We start from the raw sequence: 18,557 nt of genomic DNA on the forward strand, positions 1-18,557 counted from the left end.
TCTCTCTTAAAATCTCTAAAATCTTTGTTGCAATTTGAGGATGCTGACAGTGACAGGGCAGCTGGCTGGACACTGAATGCAAGTTTCATATTGTGGTGCCTCCTATACTTAGTATAGTCACTGCTGACCAGAGCCTGGTCTCAGGCTTGTTTGTCAAGAAACTTGGCTTTGTTATTATACCCAGTGGTGAAAGATCTGACTCACAAAAACCAAATTAACCAGAAGCTGATATTTAAACCCAAATGTTTGTTATTTTACAATAGTGGCTATTCCATTGCTTCCATGAGGAACTTGGAACCACAGTTCAGGGCAGCCCTCTTTCGGGAAGCAAAATCAGTAAGTAGGTTTCTTAGTGAGCATGGAATAGAATAAAGGGACATGGCTGGGCACGGTGGCTCACACCTGTAATCCCAGCACTTTGGGAGGACGAGGCGGGTGGATTGCCTGAGGTCAGGAGTTCGAGACCAGCCTGACCAACATGGTGAAACCCCATCGCTACTAAAAATAGAACAATTAGCTGGGCATGGTGGCGGGCACCTGTAATCCCAGATACTTGGGAGGCTGAGACAGGAGAATCGCTTGAACCCGGGAGGCAAAGTTGCAGTGAGCCGAGACCAGGCCATTGCATTCCAGCCTAGGCAACAAGAGCGAAACTCTGTCTCAAAAAGAAAAAAAAAAAAAAGAATAAAAGCACATAAGTGTCTCTGGGCCGTGATTTATCCATGTCAGGGTGAGTCTGATAAAAGATCACTGCTCCTACCTACGTCTGAAGATTTATTTGCTTTAGCTAATAGTTCTTTGATCACTGGTAAGGCTAAAGAGTTTTTCTATGTTCACCAGTTATTTGTATTATTCCTTTTGAGAATTGACCGTTCCTATCTTTTGCCTACTTCTTAACAGTATCCTGTTGATTTATAGAAATTCTTTTTATGCTGAGATTATTACTCCTGCATCACATAATGCAAAATTTTAAGTATATTATATTTAATTATATTAATCTTGTTAATTAAGAAAGTAGTCTCCTTATTCGTGTGTGTGTGTGTGTGTCATGAAGACATTCCGATGTGTCCAGAATATTTTATTCTACTGCTTTAACTCTTAAAATATGACCTTCAGCAGCAGCACACTGTGATGACTCAAATATTCCCCAATTTGAAGCAGGCTATATATCAAAGTTTCTCATTGGTTGGACTTGGGAGATAATACCCAGATTTGCTAGACTGTCTACCTATCTTTGCATCCCACTGCCAATATTTCCTACCTCTTTCCAGTAAGTCTCTTTTCCCACTTTTTACTCCATTACTCTTTAACTTATAATGTACTTTTTGCCTTCTTATGTTGAAACCAAATTCTGAACAGAATGAAAGATCTTCTGACTGACCTGGCTAGAGAAGGAGAAGCATTTCTTGGTGGGACTCAATGTAATGTCATAGACACTACGTCTGCAACTTGCTATTATCTCCACGGCCAATATACCAAACTTGTAGAAATATTCATATTTTTGTGTTTCTAGTACTTCTCTTACGGAATTACCAGTTAATCATAGGGCCGCGATGTACACCAAAACAATGTCATATATAAGATAAAATGTGCCCCCAGTGTTTTCCTAAGTTTAGCATCTACTTTCCAGTCACTCCTTTTGTACCTTCTCCCTAAAGCTGGCATTGGATTATTTGGCTATCGGAATTCAATGCTCCTGGTTGTCCTTCTGTTGCTTTTCCTTTTGAATCACGTGGTTTCTTGAAATAATCACAACTTGGACTTCCACCATGTGTTTTATATTTCTTTTGTCCACCCTCCTCTACCCTAAGAAAGAGCTCCCTACCCTTTAACGGATAGGCAGCTTTCTTTCCCCTCTAGAACAGCTCAAAGATGTTGCTTATGGCACCCGACCGTTGTCGTTATGTTTGGAAACACTGCCAGCCCATGGAGATGAGGATAAAGTGGATATTTCTCTGCTGCATCAGGGTGAGAATCTTTTTGAACTGCACATCCACCAGGCCTTCCTGACATCTGCTGCCCTAGCTCAGGCTGGAGATACCCAACCTACCACTTTCTGCACCTATTCCTTCTATGACTTCGAAACCCACTGTACCCCATTATCTGTGGGGCCACAGCCCCTCTATGACTTCACCTCCCAGTATGTGATGGAGACAGATTCGCTTTTCTTACACTACCTTCAAGAGGCTTCAGCCCGGCTTGACGTACACCAGGCCGTGGCCAGTGAACACAGCACTCTTGCTGCAGGATGGATTTGCTTTGACAGGGTGCTAGAGACTGTGGAGAAAGTCCATGGCTTGGCCACACTGATTGGTAAGTGCTGTTGGCTTCCTGCGGCTCCTAAGCACCAATGCAGAATTTCCCAAAGCCTACAGTTGCTTTTCTGGTGGTTTCTTATTTTCTTCCTTTGTCTTGTTCTTGATCCTTGCCACACCATCTGTATTCCCCCTGCTTTCACACTTTCTGCTACCCAGGAGCTGGTGGAGAAGAGTTCGGGGTTCTAGAGTACTGGATGAGGCTGCGTTTCCCCATAAAACCCAGCCTACAGGCATGCAGTAAACGAAAGAAAGCCCAGGTCTACCTGTCAACCGATGTGCTTGGAGGCCGGAAGGCCCAGGAAGAGGAGGTGAGAAAAAAGATGTGCCGAGGCATCTCAGAGGAGCCTCAGCCAAACAGCTCATGAGCACAGTTCAGTCTTCCACTCTCAATAAGTGTTTGTTGAATGTGAATGAAAGAGAAAACTGTTACACCACAACTAGTCTGGATTATTCCCTTGGTCAGGCTTGAGTCTGAAATGAAAGTATGCCTTTGGAGCGAGCTACATCCTTCATCCTTGCTGTGAACAGAATAGCTTTTCTGTGCCATTCTCTAAGTTAAGTCGTGAGTGCCAGTATCTCCCTGAAATAACTGCCAGAGCCAGTTTGCAGGCAGGTGAAGATCATTAAGTTTCTTCCTGATCCAGTTGGGATAGCTGTTCTCTAGATCATAGCTCTTCCTCACCACAGATCCTAGGTTTCACCTACAACACTCTCAAGCTGCCCTTTTCCTCAATCCATGACCAACATCTTTCCAGTTCAGATCGGAGTCTTGGGAACCTCAGAACGAGCTGTGGATTGAAATCACCAAGTGCTGTGGCCTCCGGAGTCGATGGCTGGGAACTCAACCCAGTCCATATGCTGTGTACCGCTTCTTCACCTTTTCTGACCATGACACTGCCATCATTCCAGCCAGTAACAACCCCTACTTTAGAGACCAGGCTCGATTCCCAGTGCTTGTGACCTCTGACCTGGACCAATATCTGAGACGGGAGGCCTTGTCTATACATGTTTTTGATGATGAAGACTTAGAGCCTGGCTCGTATCTTGGCCGAGCCCGAGTGCCTTTACTGCCTCTTGCAAAAAATGAATCTATCAAAGGTGGGAGTTCGAGGTTATTACATCTTCACGCCCTATTCCCAGTGTTGTCTCCCTGTCCTGATTCTACTTTTCTTTGATTACTTGCTTGAAACAGTCTCTCTTAAAACCTGAAGATAAAGGATTTAGAATATTATAAAGAGCAACAGAGCAGAAGACTTGGAGCCTCACTACTTGTGTGGAAACACTGGCTTCTTCTGCTTCTTTTCAGCCACAGAGACAACATTCTTAAGTGGGTAGAGCCAGCAACCTGAATTCTATACCTCTGTATCTGAATAAACTTCTTTGTTTTTTGAGATGGAGTTTCGCTCTTGTTGCCCAGGCTAGTAGCTGGGATTACAGACATGCGCCACCACACCCGGCTAATTTTTGTATTTTTAGTAGAGATGGGATTTCTCCATGTTGGTCAGGCTGGTCTTCAACTCCCGACCTCAGGTGATCCTCCCACCTGAGCCTCCCAAAGTGCTGGGATTACAGACGTGAGCCACCGCGCCTGGCTGAACAAACTTTTTCAAGCTCTGTAATGCTGTCTAGTATCTGTCTTTACTAAAGGCCTGTTGTTTCTTAGTGCATGACTACATAGATATCTGATTATAAACTGAGACCTTAACACTCCCCCATCATTCTCTCACTTCTTTTAAACACTGGACACAAGTTAGAGAGATTTCCACACCAGATCATGACAAACACAAATTTCTTGGATTTTTTTCCTCCCAATGTGGAGCTGAGCTCCATACTGTCTTTCCTAACTTTTATACCTAGGATTGTGGGGGTGTACCAAGAGGGGTCAACTCTTTGACTACAGTCCTGGGAGGGTGAGGTGGGGGTATCCATGTTTTCCTTAGGAAGTGGGGATAGCTGCAGTCAGAAACAACCATATTTAACAAGATTCTGGGTGCTCCAGGACATGTGTGCAGCTCTCTCCTCAATACAACTGCTTAAAAAAAGGCTGACACTTGTGGACACAACTCCTTTGCCAAACAGGGGAGGCAGTATAAGCCATCTGTTAATCAGTGTTACAAATCAGACATCTGGCATTTCGAAAAAGCCATTTTGCTTAAGTTTTCTTGGGACCGCTTGAGGGTAGAGATAACAGTTTTCTTGGTACAACTAAGGCACAGTAAGCATTTGATAATAGTAATAATAATGCAGCCTTGTTCATTGGCTGGATGACTGATGACAAGCAAGCTGTACTCCTTTTCATACACCTTTCACTATCTCTTCCTGAATCCTAGAGATAACCCATCTTCCCTGATTAATATTCTAACTGCACTGCTGTTTGATTTTACTTCTGAGTGTATCATCATCGTAATTATTTAATGGATGTTAATTAATTGCTGATAAAATATGTTGAAATTAAAAATGGGAAGGAAGTAGATAAGGTGCTGACAAATGCTCACTTGCTTATTTCATGTGATCAGGTCTTATTAATATCTGTTTGTTTCTCAGGTGATTTTAACCTCACTGACCCTGCAGAGAAACCCAACGGATCTATTCAAGTGCAACTGGATTGGAAGTTTCCCTACATACCCCCTGAGAGTTTCCTGAAACCAGAAGCTCAGACTAAGGGGAAGGATACCAAGGACAGTTCAAATATCTCATCTGAAGAGGAAAAGGCTTCATTTCCTTCCCAGGTAACTCTCCAGGACTCCACAGGTAGCAGATCTCTGCCAATCCTATGGAGCAGATTTGAAGGAGACAGTATTATAGTTGAAGTAGGTGCAGTGGCTCACGCCTGTAATCCCAGCACTTTGGGAGGCCATGGCAGGCGAATCACCTGAGGTCGGGAGTTCAAGACCAGCCTGACCAACATGGGGAAACCCTGCCTCTACTAAAAATACAAAAAATTAGCTGGGCGTGGTGGCACATGCCTGTAATCCCAGCTACTGGGAGGCTGAGGCAGGAGAATCACTTGAACCCAGGAGGTGGACGTTGCAGCGAGCCGAGATCACGCCATTGCACTCCGGCCTGGGCAACAAGAGCAAAACTCTGTCTCAAAAAAAAAAAGAAAAAGAAATTCCCTCTGTGAGTGTCATGTGTCCTGTGAACTTAATATATATCCCTCATCATGCCATGAGACTACTGATGGGTTTTACTGCGGAAAAGAGAGAGAAATAGCATTTCTCAGCTCCATGAGGAGAGAAATGAAGTCTAATGCTAGTTCCTAAATCCCTTTCTTGTGTTTCTAGGTTGTTAAACTACCATCTTGTAATGCTATCTCTGATCTTTCTATTCAGGATCAGATGGCATCTCCTGGGGTTCCCATTGAAGCTGGCCAGTATCGAGCTAAGATAAAACCTCCTCACGGGGGAGAAAGAAAGGAAAAGGAGCACCAGGTTGTGAGCTACTCAAGAAGAAAACATGGCAAAAGAATAGGCGTTCAAGGAAAGAATAGAATGGAGTATCTTAGCCTTAACATCTTAAATGGAAATACACCAGAGGTAAGACCTTAAAAACTCTGAAGCACTAAATGGTGGGTTGTAGTGTCCCCAGATGTATTATTCTCAGAGGTAGAAGCAGAAGCAGACACACAAGATAAGCACTAATCGGCCGGGCATGGTGGCTTCGGCCTGTAATCTCAGCACTTTGGGCAGTTGAGGTGGGCAGATAACCTCAGGTCAGCCTGGCCAACACGGTGAACTCCTGTCTCTGCTAAAAATACAAAATGAGGCTGGGTGCAGTGGCTCAGGCCTGTAATCCCAACACTTTGGGAGGCCGAGGCGGGTGGATCGCCTGAGGTCAGGAGTTCGAGACCAGCTTGACCAACATGGTGAAACCCTGTTTCTACTAAAAATACAAAAATTAGCCAGGCATGGTGGTGTGTGCCTGTAATCCCAGTTACTCGGGAGGCTGAGGAAGGAGAATCACCTGAAGCTGGGAGGTGGAGGTTGTGGTGAGCTAAGATCGTGCCATTGCACTCCAGCCTGGGCAACAAGTGAGAAACTCCATCTCACCAAAAAAAAAAAAAAAAAATTAGCCAGGCATGGTGGTACGTGCCTGTAATCCCAGCTACTCAGTCGGGATGCTGAGGTAGGAGAATCGCTTGAACCCAGGAGGTGGAGGTTGCAGTGAGCTGAGATCGTGCCACTGCACTCCAGCCTGGGCGACAGAGCAAGACTCCATCTCAAAAAAATAAAAATAAGATAAGCCATAATCATAGCTATTTGTGGCTAGCTTGTGTTTCCACAAACACAAGTAGTTTAACAAACCCCTGGACTGTTCATTTCAATGTAATTTAATTCAGCATATTATGTACTCTACAGTTTATGCTTAAAGTTTTAATACTATATATATTTTTAAACAAGTACTCACTTTTTTTTTTTTTTTTTTGAGACCGAGTCTCGCTCTGTCGCCCAGGCCAGAATGCAATGGCATGATCTCAGCTCACTGCAACCTCTGCCTCCCAGGTTCAAGCAATTCTGCTGCCTCAGCCTCCCAAGTAGCTGGGATTACAGGCACGTGCCACCACACCAGGCTAATTTTTGTATTTTTAGTAGAGACGAGGTTTCACCATGTTGATCAGGCTGGTCTCCTGACCTCAGGTGATCCGCCTGCCTCAGCCTCCCAAAGTGCTGAGATTATAGGCGTGAGCCACCATGCCCAGCCAACAAGTACTAACTTTTAAAAATTAAAAAGAGCCAGTATTGTCTGGACATGGTGACTCACGCCTATAATCCTAGCACTTTGGGAGGATGAGGCATGGGGATCACGTGAGGTCAGGAGTTCGAGACCAGCCTGGCCAACATGGTGAAACCCCATCTCTACTAAAAATAGAAAAATTAGTCAGGTGTGGTGACGGGCTCCTGTAATCCCAGCTACTCAGGAGGCTGAGGCAGGAGAATTGCTTGAACCCAGGAGGCGAAGGTTGCAGTGAGCTGAGATGGTGCCACTGCACTCTGGCCTGAGTGACAGAGGGAGACTCTGTCTCAAAAAAAAAATAATAATAAAAATTAAAAAAATAAAAAGAGCTAATATTTAAAAAGAAGGCAGGAAGGAAGGAATGAAGAAAGAAAACCAAGATATTACCAGCTATGTAGTATTGTTGTTCTTATTCTGAAGCAGGTGAATTACACTGAGTGGAAGTTCTCAGAGACTAACAGCTTCATAGGTGATGGCTTTAAAAATCAGCACAAGGAAGAGGAAATGACATTATCCCATTCAGCACTGAAACAGAAGGAACCTCTACATCCTGTAAATGGTATTGTCTTTTAAAATCTATTTTTTTTCCTAGCACTTTGGGAGGCCGAGGTGGGCAGATCACGAGATCAGGCTTTCAAGAGCAGCCTGGCCAACATGGTGAAACCCGTCTCTACTAAAAATACAAAAATTAGCCGGGTATGGTGGCAGGCGCCTGTAATCCCAGCTACGTGGGAGGCTGAGGCAGGAGAATTGCTTGAACCCAGGAGGAGGAGGTTGCAGTGAGCCGAGATTGCACCACTGCACTCCTCCAGCCTGGGCGACAGAGCGAGACTCCATCTCAAAAAAAAGAAAAAAATATATATTTTTTCTGTTTAATCATTTAATTGTTTTGCCAAGCTAGTTATTTACTTTTCCCCTTCACCTTAGAATGCTAAAGTTTTCATGGAAAGTTAGTATGTAAGACCTGAGGCCCAGTTTTGTGTTACAAGTGTGATGGTTGGGTTAACCAAGGCTGGAATTCTTAAATAAGTAACTTTCACAGTGTTTATAAAATGTTATTTTGCCCCAGGATTTTTTTGTTTTGTTTTGTTTTTGAGATGGAGTCTCATTCTGTCTCCCAGGCTGGAGTGCAATGGCACGATCTCAGCTCACTGCAACCTCTGCCTCCCGGGTTCAAGCGATTCTCCTGCCTCAGCCTCCCGAGTAGCTGGGATTACAGGTATGTGCCACCATCCCCGGCTAATTTTGTATTTTTAGTAGAGACAGGGTTTCTCCATGTTGGTCAGGCTGGTCTCAAACTCCTGACCTTAGGTGATCTGCCCACCTCAGCCTCCCAAAGTACTGGGATTACAGGCGTGAGCCACTGCACCCTACCTAGTTTTGATTTTCTCATTAAAACTGTTTGTTGACTGGTTGCGGTGGCTCATACCTGTAATCCCAGCACTTTGGGAGGCATGGGCGGGTAGATCACCTGAGGTCGGGAGTTTGAGACCAGCCTGACCAACATGATGAAACCCCATCTCTACTAAAAATACAAAAAATTAGCTGGGCATGGTGGCATCTGCCTGTAGTCCCAGCTGCTGGGGAGGCTGAGGCAGGAGAATTGCTTAAACCCAGGAGGCAGAGGTTGCAGTGAGCTGAGATTATACCACTGCACTCCAGCCTGGACAACAGAGCAAGACTCCGTCTCAATACCAAAAACAGGACAGTGTTTGTCTTGATTATTGAGTTTTTGGCACCCCTTCAAATTTTATGCCTAAGGTCAGTGCCTCACATGCCTTCCTCTAGTTCTGACAGTGGTCAGAATAGTGGTTACTGCTAGGAGAAGGGGAAGAGGGTTATCAGGAAAGGACACCCTTTGGGCATCTGGAGTGCTACCAGTGTTCTATTTCTTGGCTGAACGGTGATAGAGATGTTCATTTTACAACAATTTAATAAGTTGAACATTTATATTTCATGGGCTTTTCTATGTGCTTGAAAAATTTAATAATGAGAGGAAAAATATAAAGGTAGATATGGAAATATTATGAAAAGAGAGTCTTTACTACTTAAAAAAGCTTTTTTTCTAAATCTCTAGAAGCATTTTATATATATATAATTTTTTTTTTTTTTTTTTTTGAGATGAAGTCTCTCTCTGTCACCCAGGCTGGAGTGCAGTGGCACAATCTCGGCTCACTGCAATCTCTGCCTCCCAGGTTCAAGCGATTCTCCTGCCTCAGCCTCCAGAGTAGCTGGGACTACAGGTGTGCCCCACTATGCCCGGCTAATATTTGTATTTTCAGTAGAGACTGGATTTCATCATGTTGTCCAGGCTGGTCTCGAACTCTTGACCTCAAGTGATCCACCTGCCTCAGCCTCCCAAAGTGCTGGGATTACAGGTGTGAGCCACCACGCTTGGCCTAAAAGTATAATTTTTAAGCTTTTGAATGTATTTGGCATAACTTCTTAAATGGGAAGAGCATAAATTATTTTTCTCATGAGAAGGATAATTTTTCTATTGATTATGTAATCTGATTTCTCCGTCAAAGTTTACTCAATGTAAGGAAGGTTAACAAGAATAACCAAGCCCAAAATTTCCCAGAGCCAAATTTACATGACTGGCAAGAAATCCTGGTTATAAGAGAACAATTCCATTCTTATGATTTGCAGACAATGGAATATTATTTAGTCATAAAATAGTAGAATAAATAGTAACAGTGTATCTAGATAGCTTCAGTGTATCCAGACCTGAATGCGGGGTTCCAGTTATCTCCATACTCCCAATTTACATTTCTTCAGGTATTTGATTGAGTATAATCTATATCCACTAGCTTTTTCTCCTTGTAGAATGTGAAATATGGGACCAGAAGGTAATCTAAACCTCATGTACTATATGGTCATCTATTTATAGTCGTAAATAATAAAAGAAGACTATTTCTGTAGAAGCCTAATTGTTAGTTATTGTTTTAATATCGCTGTTCTCCATGAATTTCAAAAGATCAAGACTGGCCAGGCGCAGTGGCTTACACCTGTAATCCCAGCAGTTTGGGAGGCAGAGGCAGGCAGATCACCTGTCAGGAGCTTGAGACTAGCCTGGCCAACATGGTAAAACCCCGCCTCTACTAAAAATGCAAAAATTAGCCAGGTGTGGTGGTGGGTGCTGGTAACCCCATCTGAGAAGCTGAGGCAGGAGAATCGCTTGAACCTGGGAGGCAGAAGTTGCAGTGAGCCGAGACCATGCCATTGCACTCCAGCCTGGGCAACAAGAGCAATGCTTCATTTCAAAACAAAAACAAAACAAAAACCTCAAAAGCACCAGTTAGTACTCGCAAGAAGCTAAAATCTGCCTGGTTTCAGATGTCTGAGTGGAGCTATCAGGCAGGATGCTGTAGTTGTTGAAAAAGAAGCTTATTAATCTTTAGACAAAGATCTAAGGGTATTAGGTAAAGGCCATCAAGAAATGAAAAGGGCCTGATTTTAAGGCCATTTCCACATATGTAGACAAAGCCTTGTGTCTTTTAGCAGCCTTTGCTTTTGCTGCCCCTCAGACCTTTTCCCTTTGAGACCTCAGTGAAACAGACAACCCAAGACTTTGAAATTTTACAGAAGAGGCACAGCTTGCCATCCAGTTATCTAATGCTATGTAACAATCTACTCCAAAACTTAATGACTTAAAACAATTGTCATTTCTTTGGCTCACCACTCTGCATGTTAGGCAGGTCTCATGAAGAAGGCTCATTTCTCCTCTCTCAATGTGGCATTAGATGGGGTAGCTCAGCTAGGGGGCTGATGGGTTCAGCTTGCAAGATAGCTCACCCTACTAGCTGATCAGGTGGTCCTGGCTGTCAGTGGTTGCTTGGGCTTCCTCACAGGTTGGTAGCTGAGTTCCAAGCCAGCAAGGTACAAGTCCATGGTATTTTTGTGTTCTGGCCTTAGAAGTCACATAGCATCACTCCTACCATACTCTTTCAGTTGAGACAGTCCAAAAGATCCACCTTAATTGAAGGGGAGGGGACAAAGACCCCACCACTCAATAGGAGCAGTGTCAAGGTCAGTCGCATTGTAAGGAGAGCAGCTGAGATAGGAGAGACCATTTGAGGCCACCTTTTTTTTTTTTTTTTTTTTTTTTTTTTTTGAGACAGAGTCTCTTGTCGCCCAGGCTGGAGTGCAGTGGCTCGATCTCGGCTCACTGAAACCTCTGCCTCCCGGATTCAAGCAACTCTCCTGCCTCAGCCTCCTGAGTGGCTGGGACCACAGGAGTGTGCCACCAAGCCAGGCTAATTTTGCATTTTTAGTAGAGATGGGCTTCACCATGTTGGCCAGGCTGGTCTAAAACTCCTGACCTCAGGTGATCCACCTGCCTCGAACTCCAAAAGTGCTGGGATTACAGGTGTGAGCCACCACGCCCAGCCAGAGAGGCCATCTTTGGAAAATACAATCTGCCCCACCCAATTGCACAGCTTTACCTCAAGCTTGGCCATTTTCTTCAGCCCCCACAAAAGGACTTCCTTTCTTCCTCCCTTACTCTCACCCTTCCTTCCTTTCTTCCTTTCTGTTTTTCCTTCTTTCCCTTTTTTTTTTTTTGAGAAGTGAATCCTGTGTGTTTGGCAAGCTTCTGAATAAGTGTACCTTTGAAAAAGAGGGTTTGATTCTTAGTAAGTGAAGGCAAAATCTAGACACTGGGAACTAGTGACCAGACAGTGGATTGGAGATGTGTGTGCTGGATCTTTTCTTGGGCTAGAGTGCTTTGAAACAGTTCTATAACTGCAACCTCTTCTCTAGCAGATAAAGAATCCTCTGAACAAGGTTCTGAAGTCAGTGAAGCACAAACTACCGACAGTGATGATGTCATAGTGCCACCCATGTCTCAGAAATATCCTAAGGCAGTAAGTACACTGGAGTAATCATTGCATACGAGATAAGACTGTAAACAATGACAGTGGCCAGGCATGGGGGCTCACGCCTGTAATCCCAGCACCTTGGGAGGCCGAGGCAGGCAGATCACCTAAGGTCGGGAGTTTGAGACCAGCCTGACCAACATGGAGAAACCCCGTCTCTACTAAAAATACAAAAAAAATTAGCCAGGCATGGTGGAGCGTCCTTGTAATCCCAGCTACTCAGGAGGCTGAGGCAGGAGAATTGCTTGAACCCGGGAGGCAGAGGTTGCGGTGAGCCAGGATCACGCCATTGCACCCCGGCCTGGGCAACAAGAGCAAAACTCTGTCTCAAGAAAAAAAAAAAAAGCAATAATGACAGTGGGCTTAGTGGCCACACAAGTGAAGGGCAATCCAGTTTTAATGAAGCTGATGGAAAATGCAAATTGTTTAGTTAAATTTATGTTTCGTGTGAATGAAGGTCGGCTGGTACAGTCAGATAAAAGGATCATTTTCTTGAGATAGTGTAAATGATGACTTGCTTCAATACTTCTCTCCTATCTGGATCCTTTGCCTCTTCTTACTCCCATATCCTCCACTGTGTCCTGTAATTCATGCCCAGGCTGAATGGTACCCCTGCCTTTAAGTCCATCTAAGGAGAACGGGTTTGCTTTGGGAGATGGAGTCTGGAAGAGAGGACAGGATTCTTCATGGGAGGGCTCATGGAGATCATTCCATTTCTGCTGTTTTTTACTCAACCTGTAATTATCTATTAAACAGTTCAGCCTCAAAGCTCTTTCAGAACTAATTTAAGAGACACACATCAAAAAAATATAAAAAAGAAAAAAAAGCCGGTTGCGGTGGCTCACGCCTGTAATCCCAGCACTTTGGGAGGCCGAGATGGGTGGATCACGAGGTCAGGAGATCGAGACCATCCTGGCTAACACGGTGAAACCCCGTCTCTACTAAAAATACAAAAAAATTAGCCGGGCGTGGTGGCGGGCGCCTGTAGTCCCAGCTACTCGGGAGGCTGAGGCAGGAGAATGGCGTGAACCCAGGAGGCAGAGCTTGCACTCCAGCCTGGGCGACAGAGCGAGACTCCGTCTCAAAAAAAAAAAAAAAAAAAAAAAAGAGACACACATATATTAATAAATATCCACACATATATTCAGTAATCATTGTGTTCTAACCTTGTGGGTTACACATGAGGTAGAAAACAATTACTCTTAAGCCGCTGCTGCCTGACACATTCGTAGGTCCTCAGTTAATATTTGTTGAGTGAGTGACTGAATAATAGATTCAGAGTGAATTGATGATTATGAACTTCATTAGAAACATTAAATAAGAATGTAGGATGACCTAAAACCAAGGAGGTAGATTGTGTAATATAAAGTCTGTTGTAAGAAATCAGAAAAGGGAATTTATGGTTTCTTTTGTAGAGGTTGGAAAACTCTTCCTTGAAAGCTGGACCATGTGCTGGAGAACTGCAGGAAAATGAAGGATATTGGAGTGAGGAGAAAAAACTCAAAGTCAGTAGACTTAAACACTGAATATAACACATAGTTCAATTTCAGCTGAGGTGTGGTGGCTCACACTTGTAATCCCAGCACTTTGGGAAACTGAGGCAGGCAGATTGCTTGAGGCCAGGAATCAAGACCAGCCTGAGCAACATAGCAAGACAACTGTCTCTACATAAAATTTAAAAACTAGCTAGGCGTGGTGGCTCACATCTGAAGTCCTAAGTATTTGGGAGGCTGAGGTGAGAGGATTGCTTGAGCCTGAGAGTTTGAGGCTGCAGTGAGCCATGATCTTGCCACTGCACTCCAGCCTAGGTGACAGAGAGAGACCCTGTCTCAAAAACAACAGCAACGACAAAACCAGTTAAGTTTCTCTTTGTCTGAACTTTTATCTATCATATCTTTTTTTAGATATTATGTAGTTATCTGACAAGTGTTTGTAAGACAGATTGGAGCCACAGAATGTTGGAATTAGATAACACTTATATATTACCAAGGTAAAGAAGATTAAATGATGTGTACAGGATTATTGAGTTAGTGAAAGAGCTGAAACTCCAGTTGAGGTTTTTAAACTGCGCAACCTCTCAAGTAACCAAAAAAGCAGCCAGCTGATCAGCAAACTCATCTTGAACTGTAACAAGCCAGCCAGATTTCATTAAAAACATTACCTAAATTAAAGGCTCCTAAGTAAGATATCCTTTTAGAAAACTTCCTTGTGTGCCCCAAAGTGTTACTTGAGAAATTAAATATGAGAAAGGAGCCTATCTAAGCAAAAAATTAGTGTTATTATCAAGTTAAATGTACAACACGGGCACATATATATTAAATTATTGTTATATTCCAAAATGTCCAGGCATGAAAAGTAGAGGGGGTTGAAAGCTCAGAGTCAAAACTTGAGTTCTGTCACTCTTCTGCCTGGGGTCAGCTGGGATAAATGGAAATGCAGTAGAGTGTACTGTTTAAGAGCATGGAGATTTGGTTGAGACAGTGATTTAGATCCCAGCTCTGCTACTTAACTAGATATACAGCTTTGAGAGAGTTTTTTAACCTCTATTAGGCCTTGTCTCCTTATCTGTAAAATGGTAGTATTAAGTATACCCATCTGATACTGATGTGGCAAGATTAAAATAAATAAGGGTTTAATACAGTGCCTGAGACAAATTAAGCCCTAAATGATAGTGATGATGAGTGTGATGATAATAGTAGTCTCATTTCTCTGACCTACTGGAGTTCTCAATGTTAAGCTTTTTTTTTTTTTTTTGAGATAGAGTCTTGTTCTGTTGCCCAGGCTGGAGTGCGCGCAGTGGCGCAATCTCGGCTTACTGCAACCTCTGCCTCCCAGGTTCAAGAGATTCTCCTGCCACAGGCTCCCGAGTAGCTGGGACCACAGGTGTGTGTCACCACGACCAGCTAATTTTTGTATTTTTAGTAGAGACGGAGTTTCACTATGTTGGCCAGGCTGGTCTCAAACTCCTGACCTCAGGTGATCCACCCACCTCGGCCTCCCAAAGTGCTGGAATTTACAGGTATGAGCCACTGCGCCCGGCCTAGGTTAAGCTTTTTTTTTTTTTGAGTCTCGCTCTGTCACCCAGGCTGGAGTGCAGTGGCACTCTCTTGGCTAACTGCAACCTCCGCCTCCCGGGTTCAAGCGACTCTCCTGCCTCAGCTTCCCAAGTAGCTGGGACTACAGACACACGCTGTCACGTCCAGCTAATTTTTTTGTTTGTTTTGAGACCTAGTCTTGCTCTGTCACCCAGGCTAGAGTGCAGTGGCGCGATATCGGCTCACTGCAACCTCCGTCCCCCAGGTTCAAGCGATTCTCCTGTCTCACCCTCCTGAGTAGCTGGGACTACAGGCGCATGCCACCATGCCTGGCTAATTTTTTGTATTTTTAGTAGAGATGGGGTTTCACCGTGTTAGCCAGGATGGTCTCAATCTCCTGAACTCGTGATCTGCCCGCCTCGGCCTCCCAAAGTGCCGGGATTACAGGCGTGAGCCACTGCTCCTGGCCTCCCTCTTCTTAACAGTTACTAATGAGGAGGGAGCAATCATTTTCATTTGCTCTACGGTCCCAGATTACTGTTTCTTTAGCAATAGTGAATATCGAGAACCTCAACATTTTTTCTCTTATCGTGTTAATTTCAGGTGTCAGGAATTTCCTGACCCTTATGTATGCCAGGTAGTAAGTTTTAGCAGCCCTGCCCCCCGGCCAAATTAGGTGGCACATCTGAGCTAATAAGCCAAAGGGTGTTATCTGGCACTAATCCTTGCAGGGTTTCTGCCAGCAAGTTCAAATGAGTTGATATATATTTCAATGGTTAATATTACTAATTGCATACTTTCTTTGCTGTTCAGCCCCAATAAAATTACATAATGGAATTAGCTCATGTAAAGACAGTATTCTGAATCCAACAAAAAATATTAGATTGAACCATATATTGTCATACTCATAGATAAAAAATGGCTGACAATTGTCAGTTCTGTATAGTCCAACCTAATATGAATGAATAAAACATCTGTGTATACTTGGATCAAACTTTAATCTTATTCATCCTCCCATTTCACCATTGTTAGCAGAATAAACTTGATGTAGTCTGCATGAATATGGACTTCTGATTATTGTCCCAGGATTATTAGCAAGTTTAAAAAATTTGCTGGGTGTGGTGGCTCACGCCTGTAATCCCAGCACTTTGGGAGGCCGAGGCGGGCGGATCACCTGAGGTCAGGAGTTCGAGACAAGCCTGGCCAACATGGTGAAGCCCTGTCTACAAAAATACAAAAATTAGCCGGGCGTGAGGGCGGGTGCCTGTAATCCCAGCTACTCAGGTGGTTGAGGCAGGAGAATCGCTTGAGCCCAGGAGGTGGAGGTTGCAGTGAGCCAAGATTGCACCACTGCACTCCAGCCTGGGCGACAGAGCAAGTACTCTATCTCAAAAAAAAAATTTTTTTTTTTTTTAACTAGGCAGGTGTGGTGGCCCACACCTGTAATTCTAGCACTTTGGGAGGCCGAGGTGGGCTGATCATGAGGTCAGGAGATCGAGTCCATCCTGGCCAACATGGTGAAACCCCGTCTCTACTAAAAATACAAAAATTAGCTGGGCGTGGTGGCGCGTGCTTGTAATCCTGGCTACTCGAAAGGCGGAGAAAGGAGAATGGTTTGAACCAAGGAGTCGGAGGTTGCAGTGAGCCGAGATGGTTCCCCTGCACTCCAGCCTGGTGACAGAGCGAAACTCGGTCTCAAAAAGAAAAAAAAGAAAAATAATTTTAGATGTACAGGAAGGTGCTATGTAATGTTTATTTAGTTTTACCTTTTTTTTCTTCTTTTTTGGTAATGTTATGAAACATGTATTTTTCAATCAATAATGTTTTGGGGTTCTATCCATGTCAATATATTTAGCTTTTTATAGTTCTTTCGTCTTAACTGCTGATCGATATTGCATTAGAATAATACATGACCTTTCGTTTAGACAGAACTCTAATGGGTAATGATTGAGATTTCATACTGTGTGCCAAGTGCTTGATATTCATGACTCTCTCAGGCTTCACAGCAGCCTTATGAGTTATTCTTTCCTTCAAGTAATTATGAAGTGCCTGTTTTAATAACTGCTGGGCTCTGTGAGCACAAAATGGTGGATAAGACAGACTTGGTCTCTTCTCTCTTGAATCTTACATACTACTGAGGGAAAATATGTACATCAGTGAGCAAATAAGTAAAGCAGATAGCTCTGAGATTCTAAGTACTATGAAGGAAATAAATAGGGTGATATAATAGCAATGTGAGGGGTTGAACTAGGATAGGTGTTGAGGAAAGATTTCTCTGAGGAGGGGACGTTTGAACTGAAATCTGAAGAATGAGAAGGGAAGAGCTACCCATGTACTGGGTAGACTGTACTCATCTCAGGCAAAGGAATTGGTAAGTGTAAAGGCCCTGAGGTAGGAAAGAGTTTGATTTACCTGAGGAGTGGGAAATCAAAAGAAAATTAAAGTTTCTCTTGCACACATGTATATTATTATCCCCCCACCCCCTTTCAAAGGAGGACAGTGAAGTCTAGGGAGAAGGGCTTGCTCAAGGGAATATTTAATACAGTTTTACTGAGTGTATACTGTGTGCCAGACATTATGCCAGGCATTGTGCCAGGCACTAGATACTCGGTAGAGACTTTAATGGGGCCGGGCGCAATGGCTCACGCCTGTAGTCTCAACACTTTGGGAGGCCGAGGTGGGTGGATCACTTGAGGCCAGGAGTTCGAGACCAGCCTGGGCAACATGGTGAAACCCCGTCTCTACAGAAAATATAAAAATTAGTCGGGCATGGTGGCACATGCCTGTAGTCCCAGCTACTCAGGAGGCTGGGGCAGGAGAATCGCTTGAACCTGGGAGGCAGAGGTTGCAGTGAGCCGAGATCGCACCGTTGCACTCCAGCCTGGACGACAGTGCTAGACTCCATCTCTAAATAAATAAATACAGATTCCCAGGAGCCACTCTAGACAGTCTGATATAACACAGAGGCTTTTATACATTTTTTATAGCAATCACTATGAGAAATACATTTCTGCAGTATCCAATACTCTTATAAAAGAACAAAGTTTCAAGAAACCAGGCTTACTATTAACATTTGCCATGCATTCTCCCATTCCACTAGATAGTGTCTTATCCTGTCTATCCTATCCTATTGTTTCTTTTTTAAAAAGCTAGTGAAACCCGCTAATCTGACCCATCAAAGTGTCAAAAAAAACCAGATTTTTGAAAACACTGTATAGTCAATAGTTTTCTTGATGTGTGGGAGAGTTGGATGTTATGGGAGGGTTATTAAGAGAAAAACGTCAAATATCGTTTTTTTGTTTGTTTGTTTGTTTGTTTTTTGAGACCCAGTCTCCCTCTTTTGCCCAGGCTGGAGTGCAGTGGCACTGCAACCTCCACCTCCTAGGTTCAAGTGATTCTCATGTCAGCCTCCCGAGTAGCTGGGATTACAGGTGTGAGCCACCATGCCTGGCTAATTTTTGTATTTTTAATAGAGATGGGGTTTCACCATGTTGGCCAGGCTGGTTTCGAACTCCTGACCTCAGGTCATCTGCCCGCCTCGGCCTCCCAAAATGCTGGTATTACAGGTGTGAGCCACTGCACCCCACCAAATA

General features: G+C 43.8%; 1 protein-coding gene across 7 annotated transcripts in view; it reads left to right on the top strand.

Annotated features, from left to right (window-relative positions):
- The window catches only part of RPGRIP1 (RPGR interacting protein 1), a 63,157-nt gene that overhangs the window by 34,636 nt on the left and 9,964 nt on the right, over positions 1 to 18,557 (top strand). For 2 of the 7 annotated variants that reach the window (XM_063793193.1, XM_054665911.2), the window contains 4 exons: positions 4,863 to 5,047; positions 5,651 to 5,854; positions 7,473 to 7,611; positions 11,817 to 11,917. In XM_063793193.1, the coding sequence (XP_063649263.1) occupies positions 4,863 to 5,047; positions 5,651 to 5,854; positions 7,473 to 7,611; positions 11,817 to 11,917 (629 nt within the window). Of the gene's footprint in view, positions 1 to 1,860; positions 2,314 to 2,474; positions 2,627 to 3,073; positions 3,417 to 4,862; positions 5,048 to 5,650; positions 5,855 to 7,472; positions 7,612 to 11,813; positions 11,918 to 18,557 lie in introns of all 7 variants that reach the window. The other 5 variants (XM_063793191.1, XM_063793192.1, XM_016925847.3 and 2 more) reach the window with 5 other exon arrangements.

Source organism: Pan troglodytes, chromosome 15, assembly GCF_028858775.2.
Source record: "Pan troglodytes isolate AG18354 chromosome 15, NHGRI_mPanTro3-v2.0_pri, whole genome shotgun sequence".
NCBI classification, from domain to species: Eukaryota; Metazoa; Chordata; class Mammalia; order Primates; family Hominidae; genus Pan; species Pan troglodytes.